Here is a 21,273-nt window from a genome sequence, read left to right on the forward strand (position 1 = left end):
AACACCCCACTGTCAAGGTGGTCTCTGGCATCTTCAGGTAGTGATGATTCCTTTTATAGCTTCAGTCAGTGAAGGCCCCACCCTTCCAGGCCAGGTGGAAAGAGGCCAGCAAGCAGGGAGAGGATCTTGCAGGGCTTACAGTCAAGATGGATACCTCTCTCTTATCACTCACGTGTGAGATACCTTTAGATGGTAGCTATACATGAAGCTGCTACCATTTGCACAGTTGCCACAGTTCCTCAGAGAGCTTCCAAATTACACAAATCATGATAGTTTTGTCAACAGTCTCCATTGAGAGATGCTGCTTCTTACAAAGAGCCTCTGTGTGAGCCCTATCTAATGGCAGCCCCACATAGCCAAAGGTGCTTGTGTGAGAATGACCTATATGTGTACCAGCCCACAGACTGTTCCAGAAATTTCTCCAGCATGGAATCAACTAGGATACTCTGCTTTACTTAACATGAACTTGTTTGCATGGAGGTTGCCGACTTTTGGGGCTCGAGGGCACATTTGCAAACCAGGGAAAATGTTTTTTTTAATTTTTATTGTTAAATTGATATCCCACCCTTCCTCCCAAAGAGGCCCAGGGTAGCAAACAGTGATAAAATACTAAAAAAAAACCCCTTTAAAAACATCTTAAAAACAATTACAGTACAGATAACAGGCTTTTGAAACTGTTGTGGGTACCTCACATGTGCCACAACGTTCTTCTTCCCAGCTGTAACCTCTTCCCCATACCACAAAAGACTTCAAAAAAGCCTTTTGCTGGCTCAAGAGGGCTTTTTTTTAGTGGAGGGAGGGGCAGGGGGATGAACCTCAGAGATGTCGAGGGCACATGTGCGCCCATGAGTTGATGCTACACGGGTGAGCCATAATAATTACTTGAGGAAATTGCTCTCTCTTTAGATTCTTCATATTCCTTGCATTACCACAGGGTTTCCAAAATCAGTGTAAAACTTGCCTTCCAAAAAGTACAAGTTTTGTGTACCCAGAGATTATGCCTCAGACAGTTGAAAGGAATGTGTAGGTAAGAGAGAGGGTTTCTGGTCATAACAGCACATTTTTTTTGCATAGGTATCGCTGTTGTCACCATATTGATGAAAAATATGATGTGGATACATTGAATAGAGTTTCTGGTAGAACTTCCAGGGATTTTCCTTGCAATGGAAGCATGATCCAAAGTTTCATAGACTCCTGTGGATGCCCAGAGTTGGTCAAAGCTGTTTCCCCCCCTGTGAGTTAAGGAAAGCAGTCTGCATGCAATGTTTGGCAATCCCCATTGCACATATGGAGCGTTGACTGACTTAGAAGACACTATGGCCCCAGTAAGACTTTGCTGTTCAAAACGGACCATACAGTTTTATTTGCAAAAGCAGAATTTAAATGCAAATTAGCATTTCAGAGAGAGTTATCTTTAATTTTGGGGAGGATCTTTATGACCCTTTGGATCATTCATTATCTCAGGTCTAGCACTTTCTGTTTTTGTTTTTTTGGTCTTTCCACATGTGCATTCATTTTATTGGGATGATGCTGTATAGCCCATCATCCTAATACTTAAGGCTTAGTAAAGTATTCATTCGTTACATTTTTTCCTGCACTCAAAAATTGTATAATAATTGTATACTTTTGTTTTCCCAACTCCCTCTTGTGAATACAGCAACTTAGCAAACAGTTCCACAGATACTTAGGAAGGCTACCATTACCTCTCAGACAAGTAGTTTGCCACACCCATTGTAAGTGGTACCCTGTGTTGCATAAATAAGTGCTGTTTGGCAGGCTAGCTAGATTCTTCTTGTGAGCTGGTAATTTTTCTGTATATGCGTGCATGGCTGAATGGGCCTACCCCTCTGCCCAACCAAACAAAAATCATTTCTGATCTCGTTTACATTTATTTTGCTGTTCCAGATAAAGTAAGAGAGCATTCTCTGCAGCACACTTTCAAGCACGGCAGCACTGCAGAGCTAAAGTGTTCTCAGAAGTCCAACCTGGCCCAAGTGGTTTGGAAATTCAAGGATGATGTGCTAAAGGTGGAGAGTCCTAAGTACCGTCTTCTGGAGAAAGCGCTGCTGATATTCAATTTGTCTGAAAGCGACAGTGGCATTTATCAATGCCTGTCGGAAGAAAAAGTGAAGAATAAGAAGTTTTCACAAGTGTTAGCTAAACATATTTTGGAACTGAAAAAAATCCAGCACACCACTCTGAGCCCATCCCAACCAACCACACGGACAGAAGGTAATGGGGAAGCACCCAAAATGTCACCTTTAGCTACCCAGGACTCAGCTGCTCACACTTCGACTGCCCCAATTGTGCCAATCACAACACCCAGGATAGTAATAAATCCCATTGTCCCCAAACTAGTGAGCACTGCTCCTGACGTTGAACTCTTGAACTCGCCTCCTGAGGTCTCTGCCAAGACAATGTTTCTAAAGTCAAATGATAATTGCCTTTTGATGTTTCTCTTTCTGTTCTTTTTTGTGCTCTTCCTGTGTCTCTTTGCTTACAACTGTTACAAAGGGTATTTACCAGACCAATGTCTCAAGTTTCGTTCTGCTATGTTACTTGGGAAGAAGAAGTCCAAGGCAGATTTTTCTGATTGTGAGCAAAGCGTGAAGGAGACCCTGGTGGAGCCAGGCAGTCTCCTGACCCAAAGTGGAGAACATCCAAAGCCAGCACATGACACCGGATATGAGACTGAAGCAGACTATGGAAATGGACATGTTCAACATGATGAGAATCATTCACAGTCTTACAAAGAAGTCAAGGACAAGCCTTTTGACGTTAAGTGTGAACTGAAATTTGCTGATTCTGATGCTGAGGGTGATTAAAGGAGAAAGTCATCACCTTCCGTAATGAAAAGTACTGCCATTCTGGATCATTTGTTTTTGAACGCATAAGTTTTAGATGTGATAACTGGGCCAGAAAGGGCTACGTGTTCACAATTTTATAAGTGACACATTGTCATTTCATATGTGGAAAGACCAGAAAGAAATCCTGCATTTTCTGAAAACCATTCTGTAACACATTTTTATGGGTTTTTTAATTTTATTTTAAATAGCCAGTTATGGGTTCACATTGTGAGCTTCTGAGCTTCCCCCCACTCCCCAGCTGAGGATGATTTAACACTTGCACATACTGACTGTTTTAATTAAACCCTTTTTCACAGAAGGTAAAATTAACTCTTATTGCAGAGCCATGCCAAAAAGGATTTAAGTAGCTCCAGCCTGCACGTATTTAACTGCCATAAAAAATTAATTTCAGTTTAATTCCAAATTGGAAATGATGTTTAGTTTATCAGATTGGTAAATAATAGCCTTTTTGTCCAGATTGGGACTTTTCTTTGGATCTAGTGGTTTTACTCCATTAGTTGTATTTGTCTGGTAGTGTTAGCTAGTGAAAGAAATGTTGGATGTTTCCAAAACTGTTTGTGTACCTTTTTAGAATATGATGTATTCTAGATTTGCATAAGGTTCTCAGGGATAAGCTTTGGTTAAATGCTTTTTGTTTGTTTTTGTTTTAGAGACATGGATGTGGTAATCATTTTGAGAGCTTAATGTTCATTTTTGGGTTATGGGGAGGTTAGCTTTAGAAGGTAGATTTTTTCAAAAAGTTGTAAACTGCCACATTAACTGGATTTTATGGATTTATTCTAAGATTTTTAAAAGTAGATAATTGTGGACAAACAGTAGTCACTGAACCACGTCAGTGTGAGAGGCAGTGCAGAACTTGGCAAACATTTGATGGACCTCTGAAAAGAGGCTGTTGAGCATACGATTCCTTTTACAACTTTTTTCACAGTTGGGAAGCAATCAGATTCCACCCTCTCCCGCCTCTATAATCAACTTTGCCAAATATTTTCACATTTTCTTTACAACATCCACTAACGTTTTCCAAAAAGGCACCTGGAGAAAGAAACCTGCGATGAGCAGAAACTGCCCAAAGGGTCAGCCGCTTTATCTCTCCTGGGACTCAGATACAATGTGGTTCACAACTGCACTATTTGTAAAACGCCCGAGTGCTGTACAGTTTTGAATACTTGTCTCTCACTGTCTTAGTGTCTTCATGTAAATATGGTTACAGAGGCCGCTCACCGCTGAATCAGCAAAATGTCCAAGGCTCCTTTTTCTTCGTTAATGTTGAAATCTTCCCCAACACCGATTAGACGGTCTTAGTGTGAACTGTTTTATATTTTGTATGGTTCAGTTTGCTTTTATTTTTCTATTTTTAATTATGTGTATATGAAAAAGTACTGAAATAAATATTGAAGTTCATTGTACTTCATTCTTGTCATTGAGCAATAGTAACTTAGTGGTTTTCTCATAAGTAAGAAAGACTCAAACAGGTGGGACTTCCTGCTTTATAGTTGCAGAACAGAAGTAAAAGGGAGCAACAACTTCTTATTCAATGTTCATTACCTCCCCCTGCAAATTATTTCTTTGGCATGTGATGTGTTTCTTACAATTTTTTTCCTTAGTGCCCTATTTTTCTTCTTCTTTCTTTCTTTTCTGTCCTCTTCTATCACAGCTTCATCTCCCATAGCTTTCCCTCCTACTGGTACTTCCTCTTTGCCTTGTCTGGAAAGTGATCCACCTCCTTCACCTATCAGTCCCCAGCCTGATGTTTGGTCTAGCACAGATTTTGCCACAGTCATGTTGTTGCCACCTTTCCTAAGTGACCAGATCCGGCATGTGAATGCCCATATCACCTTCCTCCTCTTCTGTCAAGCCACAGGTAAGTTGGAGTATCCTCTATCCGTTGCTGCTGGCTGTACTCACCAAATTGTATTTGTTTTAATTCTGTTGCACACAGTCCCAAGGACTTGAGTGGCAAGAGGGGTACGAGTGTTAACCCACTTTGTATGGTGTATGGGCAATCGTGCACTGTCCGCTTCACAGGTGGAAAATTTCCTCAAGGCAGCAAAAATCAATGGTGTATGGGGGGGAGGAGATTCAGTGGCCACGGAATGGCTTGGGCACCTAGCCAGGCCACACTCAAGCCTGCAGAGCCTGCAAGCAGCCCACAGGTTACCCACATGTGATTTAAAAGTAACCCGTCAATCTTACAACGTCATTAAAGGCAGTCATCAGAATTGGCTTCTAATGCCTTTTCCTCAGTAATTCGCTACAGGTGACATCGGCATTTAGAAACATTTTCTTGATTTAAATATGTTCACAAATCTTGGTTTACTTGTACTGTACGTTTGTGTGCCAACACAGAAGTTCATATTTTTTAGAAATGTTGTATTTACAAATACTCACAATTTTAATATACTTGCTCTATTTCATCTGAGGGATTTAACTATATTAAGGCTAAAGCTTTTTTTTTTGTCTAGAAAACTATTTTGTGTTGATTATGTTGTATTTATCCTGATTAGTATTTATTCTGATCTGGGTTAGAAATACATAAAGAATAACTTTTTATTTGCAGTTATTCAGATCTACACTTTTCAAGTAGATTATAATTTTGTGGAATATGAAGAACACTGTTAAGGGTTCATATGTGTTAGTGCTTTAATAACACCAAACATCGTATTATTTGACCATCAGAAAAGACAGACTTGGTAGCAAGTAATGCATAAACTAGTTTTTCTGAGGAATACTACACTTTCTAATTTTCCATTCTTTAAAAAAAATCAAGATTTTGGAGCATGGCAAGCTAAATAAACCATTAAAAAATCTGAGTTGTTTGAACTGTATAGATTATACAAATCAATACTTAGATGTGCCTTGTGGCAGAGAGTTGAAGAACAAAAATAACTGTGTCCTTTCAAGTTCCAATTGTAAATTTATTTGGGTGGACATAGGCAATCTAGTCCAGTGATCTAGTTAAATCAAATTTTCTGCACTTTCTATATGTATCTTAGGTATTGTTTGTAACCTTGCATTCTTTGATGAAGATTTACCCCATATCTTGGTTCACACTAATGTACTAACCTGATTTTCAACTAATTAATGTCCCATCCCAGTAGTTGATGTGTGTCTTCTAATTAGGCCAAAAGGCTTAGCATTGTAAGCACATTGGTAAGAAGTGCATTATGTGATTTATTATAGCTAAAGGATCAGGTGCTGCCATGACTTTGTCCTGCTAGTTACCCAACTGATCAGATTACAAAATTAGCACTGTCCCAGCTGCCAACTTCCTCCCATGTTATTTAAAATTGGTAATTCAGCCTCTCCATTCAGAGATTCAGTTTTGGAGAAGTACCAGGTCTCTTGAAGTGTGCTTGGACTTCTCATCTTGCTGGTTTCCATTTCTATTCTAGAAAGAGGGAGTTTCCCACTCTCTTCCTGCCTGCATGGTTTCCTGCCACAGTGTGTGGAGCATTCTACTATTCCTGCTACTGCTGACAGAGGATACTTGTCTCATCCATAACAAGAATACACACCACTCAAAATTTGATTACTTACTAGGCTTGATTGATGAAGCTATAGGTGTAGGTAATGGGTGAGCAGTCTTCAGGCTTGCAAGATCTGCTTTGTGTTTTACTAGAAACCCGAGACATACCAATTGGAGCCAGGTAAAAAGGACAGTTATGACTGAAAGAATTCTGTGTTGGCGTGTGCGGATAGAGATCATACAAGGAAGAAATCCAAGTGTCGCATAGAACAGTAAATGAGCCAGGCCAGGCAAGTTTCTTGTAAGAGTCTTTACTAGGCAAAGACATTAGACACAGTTCTCTCCACAAACGACTTTTCCCCCACACAGAGCTTCTGCAAGAGTCCCTTCTTATCTGCTTGCCAGCCAGCTGCTAACCTTGGCAAACCTGGCGCTCTGTTCTTCCAGCTTAACCCTTCTGCTTCAGGTTTCACTCTCTCACTAAAAACCCTGTCTGCGAGTCTCACAGCATGCTTCACTGACCAACAGCCCCCACCTGAGACTCACAGATTACAAAACTTCATTGTTCATTATTACATTTCTACTTTTCATTACAATACATATCAGTACATGGTTTGTTTCCTTACAGTTTCTATTTACATTTTCAGTTCAGTTTTTGTTTCTTTATTTCTTTATTCACACAAGTTTCACAGAGTTTTGTTCACTTTTATTTGATAACACATTTATATTTCATTCTTCAACACAAAACTTCCACATGAGATCCATTGTTTCTTTATCTATTGGCCCTTCTTTTTCCCATTCTACAGGATATTCATCTGTCTCATCATTCTGTTGTGTGACATTAAATGTGAATCTCTGAGGTGGTTGTCCTTTCATTTTTCTTTCTGATCTCCTAACATTATTTATTTCCATTTCTTCCTCACTCTCTATTTTACTTGGACCTGCACCTGTGTCTGCACTTGTTCCTGCACTAGTACCTGGCACTTCTGTATCTTGCATTGCCATGTCTTCACTCCTCAGTCTTTTTACAGTACGTTTGCCTCTGTGAATTAGATCAGTCAGTGCAGTTCTTAATGGAATTTGCTGTCCAAAAGGAACATCTGCTGCTTCCTGCTTGCTTGCACCTTCAAGGATAACTGTTTGACTCTCTCTCCAAGGTTTATCTATTACCTTTATGCTTCTGCTTAACACTAATTGTTGTTTCTCAGGCAACCAAATTCTATAATATGAATTCTGAAATCCCAAAATGCGTCCTGCCTGAGCTCTTGAGCCTAATTTACCATGCCTTTTCTGTTTTGCAACATGTACCCAGCATTTTGCCCCAAAACGCTCTATGTGTTTCACCCTGGGCTTTCTTCCAGTCAACTTCTCATATGGAGACATGCCTAATACTCTGTGCACAAGACGGTTCTGAATGTATGTAGTGTACAGAATACATTCACCCCAGTAAGTGTTATTCATATCTGCATCTGCTAGCATGGCTCTCATTGAATCCTGCAATGACCGGTTCCTCCTCTCTGCAGTTCCGTTGGAGCATGGGCTGAAGGGAGCAGTGAGACTTTGTATTATTCCCTTCTTTTCCAAATATGTTTTAAATGAATTACTGGTAAATTCCCCACCTTGATCTGATTTGATATTCCTGATAACAACCCCATATTGTGTCTCTGTTCTCTGTATAAATGCCTTTAATTTCTCTTCTGCTTCACTTTTCTTTTTCAATAAGAATACATGTGTAAATCTGGAAAAATCATCCACAATCACTAAATAAAACCTTGCTCCACCTTTTGAGCACTGGAAAGGTCCAGCCAAATCCGCATGTATGAGCTGATAGGGTTTAGTGGTCGTGCTTTCACAGCTCTTATTTACCGGAGTCACAGTCATTTTTGTTTTATAACATACCTCACATTCATCTACATGCTCACAATGTGTTAATTTCAAATCTTGACTATGCTTTGGAGTATTTTTCACTTTTTCAAAATGTGCGTGTCCCAATTTTCTGTGCCATTCATGTATACAATTTTCATGTTTATTTTTATTTACTCCTATCCAGGCACACGTGGGTTTATCAAGAGTGCACTCAACCATAAACATTTGGTTCTGTAATTTCCCTTGCATACAGATTTCACCATCTTTTCTCACAAAACATCTATCCCCTTCAAATGTAATTTTACAACCTATTTGAGCCAATTTTCTCACTGATAGAATGTTATATTTTAAACCAGAAACTAATAATACATCTGTCAATATAGTTCCCAAATTACTCAACCTGAGCGTGCCTCTTGCAATTGCGTCCTGAGTCGATCCGTCAGCCAGATAAATCTTCTCCTGCACTGGCTTTGAAGTGTAAAATAAACTAGAGTCTGTGATCAGGCAATTAGACGCTCCGCTGTCGAGAAGCCACTTAGAGTTAATTAGTTTATTGTCCTCCTTAGTAACAAAGTTCACGCTTGTTCTCTGACTTCCAAAGTCCCTGTTATTTCTCTTCTTTAAACAATGTCTCTGTATATGTCCACGGGACCCACAAAAATAACATATTTTATTCTCTTGCCTGTTTCTTTGATGTTGTTGTTGTACAGCCACAGTCTCTTTTAACTCTGTTTTCTTATTCTCTTGTCTTCTATTCCACTCTTGTTGAAATTTCTGTTCTACAAAGTCCAAATTTAGGTTTCCGTCTGGTAAACTTTCCAAGCTCGAGACCATGACATCCCATTTTTGATCAAATGAAGATAACAGTATATAGACCATCTGAATGTCACTATGATGCACTCCTCTATCTTGCAGCTCAGCATTTAATCTACGAAATTCAGCCAGATGCTCTGTCATAGTCACTTCATCTGTAAAACGCATCTGATAAAGTTTCCGTGCTAAGCACAGCCTGCTCCCTGCAGTTTGCTGCACATGAACGGCTCTTAGCTTCTCCCACATTTGATTAGCTGTCGGCTCATTACTCACCAGCAACAGTTGTGAATCAGACAGCCCCAGAGTAATAAAAGCCTTCGCTTTCTCATCTTTCTTCAACCACGCTGCTGAAGGAGCTGCAGGAGGGGGGTTTTCTACGACATCATTCAAATCTTCTTTAATCAGAACTGCTCTCATTCTCCATTTCCAGCTGGAGTAGTTCACAGCATTCAGCCTCTCCATCGGCATCCCGGATAACAGGTTTACAGCCATGTTGCCCACTCTTACTTGCCTCTTTCTTGCACTTTCGTTTCTCTCTGCAACAACGTCACGTCAACGACTCTCGAACCCTTTACCTTGTATGATAAGCTGGGCCCATAACCCCTGTCGGTGCGTGCGTATAGAGATCATACAAGGAAGAAATCCAAGTGTCGCATAGAACAGTAAATGAGCCAGGCCAGGCAAGTTTCTTGTAAGAGTCTTTACTAGGCAAAGACATTAGACACAGTTCTCTCCACAAACGACTTTTCCCCCACACAGAGCTTCTGCAAGAGTCCCTTCTTATCTGCTTGCCAGCCAGCTGCTGACCTTGGCAAACCTGGCGCTCTGTTCTTCCAGCTTAACCCTTCTGCTTCAGGTTTCACTCTCTCACTAAAAACCCTGTCTGTGAGTCTCACAGCATGCTTCACTGACCAACATTCTGAGCCCAGGAATCTGTTTTTTGAGTACCAGAATTAAACTGAGCTCATAGTCCTTCCACACAAATATCCATCCTGATTCTTCCAACATGTCCAACTTCCTTCATTTCAGCAGTATAACTGGATGTGTGTGTGTCATTTTATTGCTATTTTTAACCAGTAAATTCCGACCATTGGTGTAGGCTGTTCCTGGGTTCTGTTTGCAATCAGCTTCTGCTAATGGTTTTCCCACTGATGATGATTCCATCATATTACCACTTCCTGCTTGAATATAAGCAGATTGATACAATTGCTGATGAAGTTCTACTTGAGGTTTTCTTTGGATAATGGTGTGTGGAACTGGTCTTGAAGAATAGTTAGATGTATACCCAGATCAGGACCCCCCATGGCCTGGTTCACCTTCTCAGAGTGCTGTGCAAGAACTTGGCTGTGCAAGTTTTGAGATGTTTCACAAGGGAAGTTGACAGAATAGAATCTACTTTTAAAAAATTAACTCCTGTAGATTTTATCACACCAAGAAATAGGTTGTGCAAGTCTGGTCTCAGGCAATGGGAATGTGATGTGTTGGGGGAAGGGGAAGTATCACTCCAATTGACACGACTAGCTTGCCTGCATGTTGAAGATTCTGTGGAGTAGACTCTTCCCTGCATCCACAAGGGCAAGTAACTTCTGCCTGTTCTGCTCTCTTTCCCATCCATGTAGTTGATGGGTGATCACAGGTCTGCCCAGCATTCTGGGACAAAGGTACCTTTCTGTGATTCTGTTTCTGGATACAGCACCAAAGTTGTCCTGTAGAATATGGATTTGTAGTATAGTCATATATTCAAATATGGATTTCTACTATATTGTTTGACTGCTATTTATGCTTTGTTGAAGATTCCTCCTTATAAAAAAAGTAAAACCCTTCCCCTGTCTTTTTTTAGTTTCTTCCCAGAGATCCAGTTAATTCTTTCTATACAGTTTCATTTAAAACAAGAACGAACACTCTGGCTTCATCACTAAGAATTGCAAATTATATTGGAGCTCAGCATGCTTATCCAGTCTTGTTCTGAAGCAACACAACTTCAGAAGTACACAGAGGATGTGTTAAGATATAGCAATTTCAGTCTTTCTCAAGCTGCTGTGATTACAAAGGTTGTCTGCAAATGACAGTGCTTGTTTGGAATATACACATTACAGATGTAAATGCAAGCACATGCTTGGTGATGACAACCAGTTCTGTCTATGTGATGGAGAAATGCAATGTCTAAACCTGCTGTTAGTTTCTGACTCCAATAAACTCCTACATACTCTTTGATTAAAACTATATTTTAAGCGCATTTGTTCCATGATAGATCATATAAATCAAAACGGGCATTTTTTCTGCCACCAACTATTGTAGAGTGCTAACTTACCCAATCTTTTTTCCTTGAATTTGAAACTTGTAAGAATAGTAATTGATTACCAGAAATCCCAGAATTAAAGAGAGGATCTGTATCTTAACTCTGTATGCACTGGCATAGATCTACTGGCTGGCACACTCATGATTTGTGCAGTGTTTGTAGGCAGGCCATTTATTATTGGAAAATAACATATCTGTACCCATCCTACCTGGTTGGATCTGCAGGAAGTATCTATGCAAATCTAGCCAGAAAGGAGCAGGCATATTACCTGTCTAAATCAGACCCCAGTGCTGAGGACCAGAGAAAGTTACTTTTGGTTGGTAAAGAACACTTAAGAGATAGTTGGAAATACTAACATTACATGTTGCTTAGACCAGGTTATAGGACTAGCTCATTCATTTATGGTGAGGCAAGTTGCCTTGGCTTCAGACCAGCGAAGCAAAGTTGGGCTATAGACTCAAAAGTATAGTTTCATTGCCAGCTGGCACTGACAGGCATTCCAAAGTTCTGGATATAGTTCAGATTGTTTCAGAATTTGATGTCACCAAAGCTCCATTTACTAACTGTAGAATGTCAAACACTCGGACCTTGCAGTTCCCATTAACTTGTGTCATGCCTCTGGTTTTCCTCATTTATGCTTCATAATACTGTCAACCAAGATGGCGGCAGAGGCAGAGCTGAAACCTCAGCTGCCATCTTGCAGCCGCAAAGAACTGCAGAGAAAGGTAGGTGACGTGGCGGGGGGGTGGCGGTGGTGGTGGGTTGCTCGGAAGCTCTTGTCTTGCGATCTGTGGCGCAGCTCATGCCATGGGTTGCGGAAGGGGAGCAGAGGGGCCCTCAGGGGGCCCCCCAGGGGCTCCAGTAGCTGCGGGGCCCTTGGGCCAGTGCCCAACCTGGCCGCCCTTTGGAACCGGCCCTGGATAGTTGTCTCAGGCAGTGCACCAAATTGGGACTCTTTGCACAGTTCATGGGTGAGGCAAAGGTCTCTGCCACTTCCTCCACCATCACTACCTCCTCCTTGCCTTAGTGACTCATTCTGAGGAACGGTCAACAAGTTCCTTCAACAGAGTACGGAATTCTGAGTGTAGTGGCTGGGAGGATCATGCAGCTCCACTGGGACAATTTATGATGGTGGCGCAGGTATTTTCCTAGTCATGGTGGCTGGAATTACTTACTCAAGGAAGGACCCCTTGGCCCTTCCTCAGAATGTGACGCTGATGGTGGGAGATGGAGGGGGCTGCAGTGAAACCACTAGTGATGCTGCAAGAGCAGCAGAAAAAAAGTGAGGAGGAGGGATGGGAAGCAGCAGGGGAGCTTTGGGTATCAAGCAACTAATTAAATAATCATACTGGGGAGAGAAGAGGACAGCACTGCCACTGTAACAAGAAGAGGGAGCGGGAAAAGGAGGAATGGAGAGGGAAGGTATTGGCACCCGCCTCGGGCAGCACAGTCTCTTGCAGCTGGCCTGAGGGTGACAATGGACACTTCTGGCCCAGTATGAGTACTGGAAGTGCTGGCCATAGTCTACATCTCAGGGGAACCATCAGTTCTGGTGACTACTTTCACATAGGCTCATGACAGATCAACACCAGGACCAATTTTCAATGCCAGGGTTTATTCCAGAAACGTGAAATAACGAGAGTGCCTGTAAGCATATGCTGTGAAAGCGTTTTCCTCCTCACTCAGCAATCTCTGCCTGTCATCACACATCTGGGAGTTGGAAACAACGCTTCCAGGGAGGGAAGGCTCAAGTCCCAGAATCTCTCATTCGAAGTCAACCACTGACCACAGGCCGTCCCCCTGTGTTTGAGTTGGCGGGAGCTGACATGGCAGAAGCTGCTTAATGAGTGTTGGTTATCTCAAGCCACTGCCGGGTGCAGAGCCTCTTGCTCTGATTAATTTCCAGATGATGTCCATTGTGCAGTGGTTTCTCCACTGAATCATGGGGTGTGCTGAATGAAAAAAAAGTTTTGTTCTGTGTCAGAACATATTTTTTTCCTGTTTTTAAATCATGGCTCCTGGTATTTCTTTTTAGTTCTTTTCTTGAACACAGTTTTCTTAATAACAGCTTGCGGGCTATCAAGCAACAGCAGTGGGATGAATTACTCAAAGCATAAAATGGAAACGCGTGTGCCTTCGTAGGATCAGATGAAGAGAAAACACTTTCTGCCCACCACGTAGAAAGGGATCAACAGTTGCTTGCCAATTTCCCCTCCTGCCCAGACCACAATAGGCTTTAGCAAATGCTGGTTTTGCATAAAAAGGCCTTCAAAGTTACAGGGTTGCAAATTCTTGTTCCTTGCACAGTACATTCAGCTCACATTCAGCAAAGCTGTATGGTTCGACATGGGGGATTACTCCAGATGGGGCTTTCATTTCTGAGGTTAAATTTTTACAGATGTCAAATATGCATTTTAGATGCAGTTTTAGCCATTCCATTCTTTCCCAAGCCTTTGTCTAGCAGATTCCCTTTGTTACAGAAGAAAGAGCACAATGCATCAAAGTTACTGTTTTTATTTGACATAAGTATAAATATATATTAGAATCTGTTGCTCTTTACAGCTGCATCAGTAGCTGATGGTAAGGTAGTCTTAGTTCAGATACCCCCCCCCCAAAATCAACTTTGGCAAACACCTAAGGAACCTGAGCCATTTTCATTAGGTTGGCCCAAATCTTTTCAATCTTGAGATGTACATTCCTCCATTTGCATGCCTCATGATTATCAAAGTTGTCACTGGATTTGAACCCAATTGATGACTTCTGCAGCTCTGTAAGCTCTTTATTCCTGGCAATTTACCTTCTTCTCGCACCTTGCTGCTACTGGCATCGCTCAACTTGATTTCCATCCTTCATAATCTCATTTTCAGTGACCTTCAGGGAGACCTCATCTAAACTGAAACCAGATTAGCTCCAGAAATAGGACAAGCAGTAAATTAAAGTGAACATTGGTATGGCTGCATCTTGATTTATTCTGGCATGCAAAGCTTTGTAGATGATTCAATAGTGCCTACTCTGGATTTGTTTCAGTGGGGGGAGTTACTTTCTTGAAATTAGATTTTACTATAGAAGAAGGCATGTTTATCATTGCCTCTATCTGTCCAATGCTATTTTTAAACCAAGGAAGTTTTAATCATACTAATAAATATCCAGTCAGTTATAGAAATACCATTGAAATTAGTAGACTTAAGGCCATTGTTATCAATGAGTACAATGAAAGAAAGTAAATACTTGGCCCCCTGGAACAAAAGTCAGGCTTAAACAGTCTTCCCACCACACTTTTGTTTTTTTGGGGGGGGAGGTGGAATGTCCTTATACCTGGATCCACGTGGAACCTGAGGTTCTCCAGGAGTCATATGTATTCTGAAGCTTCCAAACTCCAGGTTGCCCAGTGCATGCCGGCCTAGGAGCAGAATGTGAAAGGAAATTCGCCAGGTGACAAGGACTATGGTTGTTAGAACTGAGCCTCTTCTAAGGAGATGCTTCACACAAAACAGTGATTACTTGGAAGTTGCTTGGCACTAGTGGATACTCCAAAATTTTAATGTGCAGTGGTTCACTATGTAGTTTAGTTGCTTTCATGTGTTTTCCCCAACTCCATCAAAGGAATATTTGTAGAAGCATGGAGAAAAGTCTATGTGCCAGGTGCCCTGTTTCAGTGGTGAGCTGTGGCACAAAAAGGACTTGCCATACAGAGCAGCTGCCACATGTATACATGTGACCTCCATAGCCTTTCCATATGGTGTGTACCTCAGTCTCACCACTACCACCTGTATTGCCAGGGCTTCAACAGAAGTTTCATACCCTGCAACAATGTGACTGTAATTCTGATAGAGCTCCTTTAAAAATGGGGGAGGGGGAGAGAAAGTGAGAGAAAAGAAAATAGGTGCATCAGAGATACCACTAAAGACCTTTTCTCCTGCATTCCAGCCTGGCCTGGAACATTCCAAAGTACTCACCCCCTTCATGCTCTGAGGTAAATCATACCAATACCGAATGGTTCCTGGGACTATGTATGGGGGACATAGAATGCTGGGGGATGAGTCACATGGTGAATGCTTGCATTCATGGCAGGCCAAGTAGAAAGTCTGCTTTTGGATGCATCTATAGTCCTCTTCAGGTGTTCCTTGCACCACACGAACAATGTGGGAGAGGAAGCACATATTTGTACCCTTACCCTACCCCTTCAATGACCTCCCCCAATTTTGAAGGTGACCATCTGCTCTACTTATGTATGCTCCATGTGCTTTAGAACTCTGATTTTCCAAGGTTGGTCATGGTGTAGAGAAAGGAATGCCTTTCTTGCAGTGGCAGCAGCGTGTGCTCCCAAGTCCGTAATTCAGACTGGAAGCACCTGGGAAGCAGGAACCGTCCTCAACAGCACAGGCACTTGAGTAGCATTCAGCTAGGGGAGGCAGGGAGTGGATCATGTCAACTACTCCTTTTTTCCTGATGAAACTTTATAAAATGCCGGTTACATCGATTGTGTATTATTATGTTAATAAAAAACTTAACCTGATAAATGGGAAGCTATGTATTTGTAGAATATAATATACCAAGAACTGTGAGTGAATGGCAGAAATGTAGCATTATTCTAGATGTCTACTCAGTGCGACGCCCCACTATAATCAGTGGGATTTACTCTCATATAAGAGTGTGCAGAGAACTGCAGCATTTGAAAATCTGAATTGCATCTGTATGGGTCCATTACTGGGGTTATGTTTGGATAGAGGCTGTAGGTTAGTGGGACAGCATCTGCTTTGTAAGCAGAAGGTACAAGGCTTGGCTGCCAGCTGGGAGAAACATGTTTTAAATCCTGGAGAGCCACTACCAGTCAGGGGAGACAATACTGTGCTAGAAGGCCAAAGGTCTGACTAATGATAAGGCAGCTTCCTGTGTTCCTCTGATGGAGGGCACTTGGTAGTGACTCACCGACCACCTAGCAGCTATATTTAGCTGAGTTGTGTTCATTGGAGCTCCCTGGAATTTTAGGTGGAGGCAGCAGTGTCCTACGTTATACAGGCATACCCCGCTTAATGTCGCTTCACTTAACGTCGCCTTGCTATAACGTACATGCTCCATATGCCTGTATTTCTCCAGAAACGCAGCAGAGGCTTTAGCACGTGGGGGTGGAAATAGAGGCGATGGCGCCACCGCAAATCAGCTGAGAGGCGCAATCACGATCAGCTGAGAGGCGCGGCAGCGCAGCAGCAGAGGCTTTAGCGCGGGGGGGGGGTTTGAGGCTCCGCATGAAGGAGAAGTAAAAAAAAGTTTTAAAAGGTAGTGCTTCGCTTTAAGGACATTTTCGGTTTACCTACTCACTCTGGTCCCATTGGGTACGTTAATGCGAGGTATTACTGTATACTGATTACAGGTAGAAAAAGCTACAGATGGACCTTTTTTCATAGAGAAGGTCCATGTCCAGCAAAACTCTGAAAATTGTCCCAACGAACACACACGTGGCTCCAGATTCTGGACAGGGTTTTCCTTCCCTTCTTTTTCTGCACCCATTTATGGGACATGGGCGCAGCGCCTGTACCTTCAAAAGAAATGCTGGCTTCTGAATACCTTCTTATTGGTACCAATATGCTAATGAATATGCATGTGTGTTGCTTCTTTCCTCCTGTAACTTTTAACTTCTTTGATCCTACAAGCATCCAGGAGGAACTGAAAGTAAGTATTCAGAACATTTTGACTGTTGCCTTGATGAACCATACAGACATCTGCAATCTGAACTGGGGTGGTTGATTTAATTGTGGATGACAATAACTGAAGTCATAACTGTAACTTAAATGATTCCTGTGATAGTATCTTATGGCTTATTGTCCTTACAGGTGTATCTTTGCTTCAAATGCAATGTTGTACTGAGGTTGCCAACCCTTTTTAAAAATGAAAAACCCCAAAGTAAACCCCCCAACCCTATATCCTGTATCTTTAATAGTGATGAAGCTGCTGCTAAAAACAGAGGAGCATCTCAGGCTGCTGCCTGCCCCCAGCTAATGTTGCACCCACTTTGAAAATATACAAATAGTACTGTCATGCACTGTAGAGCAAGTACGTACAAGCCTATATGGAACCTAAATTTGCTGGGAACAGCAGTATTTATTTATTTATTTATTTTTGCATTTATATCCCACTTTTCCTCCTGCTCAAAGTAGCATACATGGTTCTCCCCCTCCTAGTTTAATCCCCACAACCACCTTGTGAGGTAGGTTGGGCTGAGAGACAGCGACTGGCCCAAGGTCACCCAGTGTGCTTCATGGTTGAATGGGGATTTGAACCCTTGTCTCCCAGGTCGTAGTCCAATACTCTAATCACTACACCACACTCTTTCTTGTCCTCCGTGTGGGCTTCCCAGGGGTATCAGATTGGTGATTTTTTCCTTTTGCTACTTTGTGACGCAAGATGGATTAGATGGATCTTTGATCTGATCCACAAGCTCTGCTCTTATATTAAAGTACAACATATAACATGGCTATGCAGAAGGGTCAAGAGATTTGCTTGCTCTCAGTGGTGCTTATGGATCTCTTCTGAATGCTGTCTACCACATTCATGCCAATGAAGGAGCACATTCACAATGCAAAAAAGAATGAGCACGTTGAACTGCTCTGTCCTTTGGAATGAATGAGGAGACCACTGCAGGGAGAGGGGGTAAACTATATGGGTTCACCAAAACACTCCCTTGTCCATTTAAAAAAAAGAGAAAAACTGATGTCAGTAGGTTCAAGTTCTGTAGCATTAAATTGTAGCCCCCTTTTTTTCCACCCAGGTGTGTGACGTGTGTGTGTACAAACTATGTAATCATAACAGAAAGGGTTGATATTTATAGCACTCTGTATATTGGATTGTGTATGCACGCACACACACACCACACTCCCGAGTAAAGATTCCCGTCCTTCCACAAAGTGCAACAAAAAGCGTTCAACAGAAGACTTTATCTTGCAACTGAGATTCTTGTTCTGCTTAAAATAAACAAATAAATGTCTAGTTTATGCTCAAGCAAAGGGGGTGGGGAGATTCTGCTTCCTGAGACAGGCATGGGAAAAGAGCAAAGCCGCAGAGCTAGCATTTGTTCCATCACACCCCAGATTGCCTGTCCCGGATGATACTGTTTGGGAAGTCACCAAAAGGGAGTCGGTTGCTGAAATTATCTGCAGGCCATATCAGAACAGATTGTTTCTTTTGGTTAACCTCTTTGGAAAACAAATTGTGTGAATTATTTTTTCCAGCTTTCTGAAATGCTGACGTTTTCTAAAAATACTGAGACTGGTGTCTTTAGAATTGCAAAACAAACGGATCAGATCCAGCATGCACCTTCACATCCTTTCCTTCCTTCCCTCATCCCCAAATTTCATAACTCGCTACTTATGTTTACTTCTCTTCCCAAGTGTTTCTTATTCCACCTATTGGTGTAAATGAGGAATTGCACTAACCTAAGCATAATTTTAGAAAGTATTTTACCTATGTGTTTAAAGCATTTCCTTAATCTCTATCACAGCCTTGTAAGGTAGGCCAGTATTATAATCCCTATATTATTAATGGGGGTGAAGAGTTGTGGCTGCTTAGTGAGATCATGAGTGAGGTGAAACAATCGATTGCTCCAAGATCATGATCTTCATCGTCATACTACAGTCACCATCCAACTTGAATTTCGAATAGGGAGGGAACTCCTCATGGATTTTATTACATCCTCCAACACACATGGATCTCCAATTTAACACTGCAACAATGCTACAGATTAGGGTGAAAAGGTGACTAGCCTGTAGTTATCCACTGACCTCCATGGCTGAAGTGAATTTTTTGAACCCATGTTTCTGCTGTCATACTCCAACACTCTAGCTACTACATCACAGTCCTGTGAGCAGGGCTGGCCAAGATACTTCGCCATTTCATGTCCTTAGATCGACCCCTGCAAGCTTTTATGACTGAGCCGGCCCTTGAGAGCTTGGCAGGCTACATCCTATTGAATGGCCTTTGTAATTATTTCAGTGAAAGGGTTCCGATAAAATGATGACTACTATCCACAAAGAAATGGGATGTTTACAAGCTTAAAGGCTTAAAACGAAAGAGGAATGCATGAAAAGAGAACCGAGCTTTGAAGGAAGAAGTGTTGCCCCCCCATCATTTTGCTTTTAGATACTGGCATTTGTAAAAGAAATGAGCTTCCAGGATCAAAAAATGGGTGTCTTGTTTGAAACAGTTTGGCATGTAAAATGGTTCTAGTAAGATCTGCAACTGTTAAGCTTAAACTATGCTTGCAAAGGAACAATCAGAGCACACTCTAAGGGTCCTGATGGTTCCTTTGCAGCTGTGGCTTCACCAGTCCCACACCTGATGTCATATGGTGTCAGGTGAGCAATAGATGAGTGTGGATGGGGGAAAATAGACTCATGGGCCAAAGTAGGAGTCCCAGCAGGCCTAAGTTCCCCATGCCTGCTTTGAAGGAAGTTTGTCATAATAATTAGCCAATTTTCCACAGGGCCCCAAGATGCACACTTTGTTTGGAAGAAGAATGGACAGAAACTGGAAGCATGTGTTAACCAACAAACCCTGGTTTTGGCTGATGGAAGATTGCATCTTCTAAGTTGGGTGAAAGATACTGTAGCACAAAATTCAGAATACTGCTGCTTTGTGATCTCAAAAGCTGGAAACAAAACATCTACATCATATATCACTGTTGAAGGTAATGGTGCAGTGTTGTGAAGTGACATACTTTGTTAAATTTAGAGACAAGCAGGCAGAATTTGAGAACTGGGGCCGCCTGCAAAAAAGCTACAAATCCAAACAGACACAAGAATCCCAAAGAGAATCTTATTTTCCCTAGGTTAGCATCTACTTTATTCCGATTGGCTCCCATTTGTGAGATATAGATTAGTGGCACTAAAAATGCTGACTCGTTCCAACACAAGCATATCCACATCCATGCAAATCCAGTTGTGGTTACAGCAGGCCATGAAGGGCCTGAGCTGAGGAAAAATTGGCATTCTGTTGTTGGACAATTTAATAGATGTAACAATGCTGGCCCATGCACATGGGCTCGTATTCCAGCTGTGAAGTATTCATAGCTATCCATCCTAGTGCATAATCCACTCCACATTGTTTGTATAATTCTCATTCATGTTCATTAGTTTTACTAAAGTTTACTAAAGTTGTCTTTAGGGGACAAATTCCTGAAATGCTCCAAGGCTGAATGAATATTCTTGTACTCTTCATCCATGTTTGCTCTAGGTTATGTTCAGTATTGGAAAGTAGAAGGTATCCACTTATGACATTTTGAATTTGATGCCAGCTTAATCATTTTAATTGCTTAATGTTTGCAGGTGGTAGCTATCGGGATACCTGGTCAAGAGAATTAGCTAACTGGAGAAGTGCTGTCAGTGAGCATGACAAAATGATGGAGAGCTGGAAAAAAACCTGGGTAAGTGTCATGAGGCAGGCATACATCTGGAAGGGCAACAGGTCAGTGGCAGAGCACCTGCTTTGCATGCAGAAGGCTCCCAGGTTCAATCCCAGCACCTCCAGGTAGGGCTTACAGAGGACTCCTTCCTGAAACGTTGGACAGCAACTCCCAATCAAAGTAGACAATACGGAGCTCAATGGGCTTGGTGTAATGCAGTTTCCTAAGTTGTCCTGCTCATCACTTTCCTTTTAGTTCTGTTGCCTGGACAAGAACAAAAGCAGGGAGACCCTGGGCAGTTTTGCACTCTAACTAAAATCTTAAAATGCCATATATGCACACACATATGCACTCTAAAATGGATTGATGCCAGTCATTGCTATCTCTTTGCCATTGGTTTGTTGGGTTCTGACAGAGCAACCTCCACCTTTACTTTATTCCCACACATGCTCCTGCCAGCTGGAGTGTTATGTTCATCTCACATCCAAGACAATGGGCTGCCATTTACATGGCTGACCTTCATGCTGGGATGCAGATCTATCAGTCAGATATACCATAACTTACATAC

The 21,273-nt window shown here is 41.8% G+C and overlaps 1 protein-coding gene across 15 annotated transcripts in view; it reads left to right on the forward strand.

The window, feature by feature from the left end:
- Window positions 1–21,273, forward strand: part of SEMA4D (semaphorin 4D) — a 169,654-nt gene that overhangs the window by 146,447 nt on the left and 1,934 nt on the right. For 12 of the 15 annotated variants that reach the window (XM_061626030.1, XM_061626024.1, XM_061625980.1 and 9 more), the window contains one exon: window positions 1,906–4,273. In XM_061626030.1, coding sequence (XP_061482014.1) covers window positions 1,906–2,825 — 920 coding nt within the window. In that variant the 3' untranslated portion in view covers window positions 2,826–4,273. Of the gene's footprint in view, window positions 1–1,905; window positions 4,274–4,521; window positions 4,729–10,852; window positions 10,939–19,787; window positions 19,992–20,628; window positions 20,727–21,273 lie in introns of those variants that run through there. The other 3 variants (XM_061626060.1, XM_061626068.1, XM_061626064.1) reach the window with 3 other exon arrangements.

The sequence above is a fragment of the Rhineura floridana genome, chromosome 1 (assembly GCF_030035675.1).
Source record: "Rhineura floridana isolate rRhiFlo1 chromosome 1, rRhiFlo1.hap2, whole genome shotgun sequence".
NCBI classification, from domain to species: domain Eukaryota; kingdom Metazoa; phylum Chordata; class Lepidosauria; order Squamata; family Rhineuridae; genus Rhineura; species Rhineura floridana.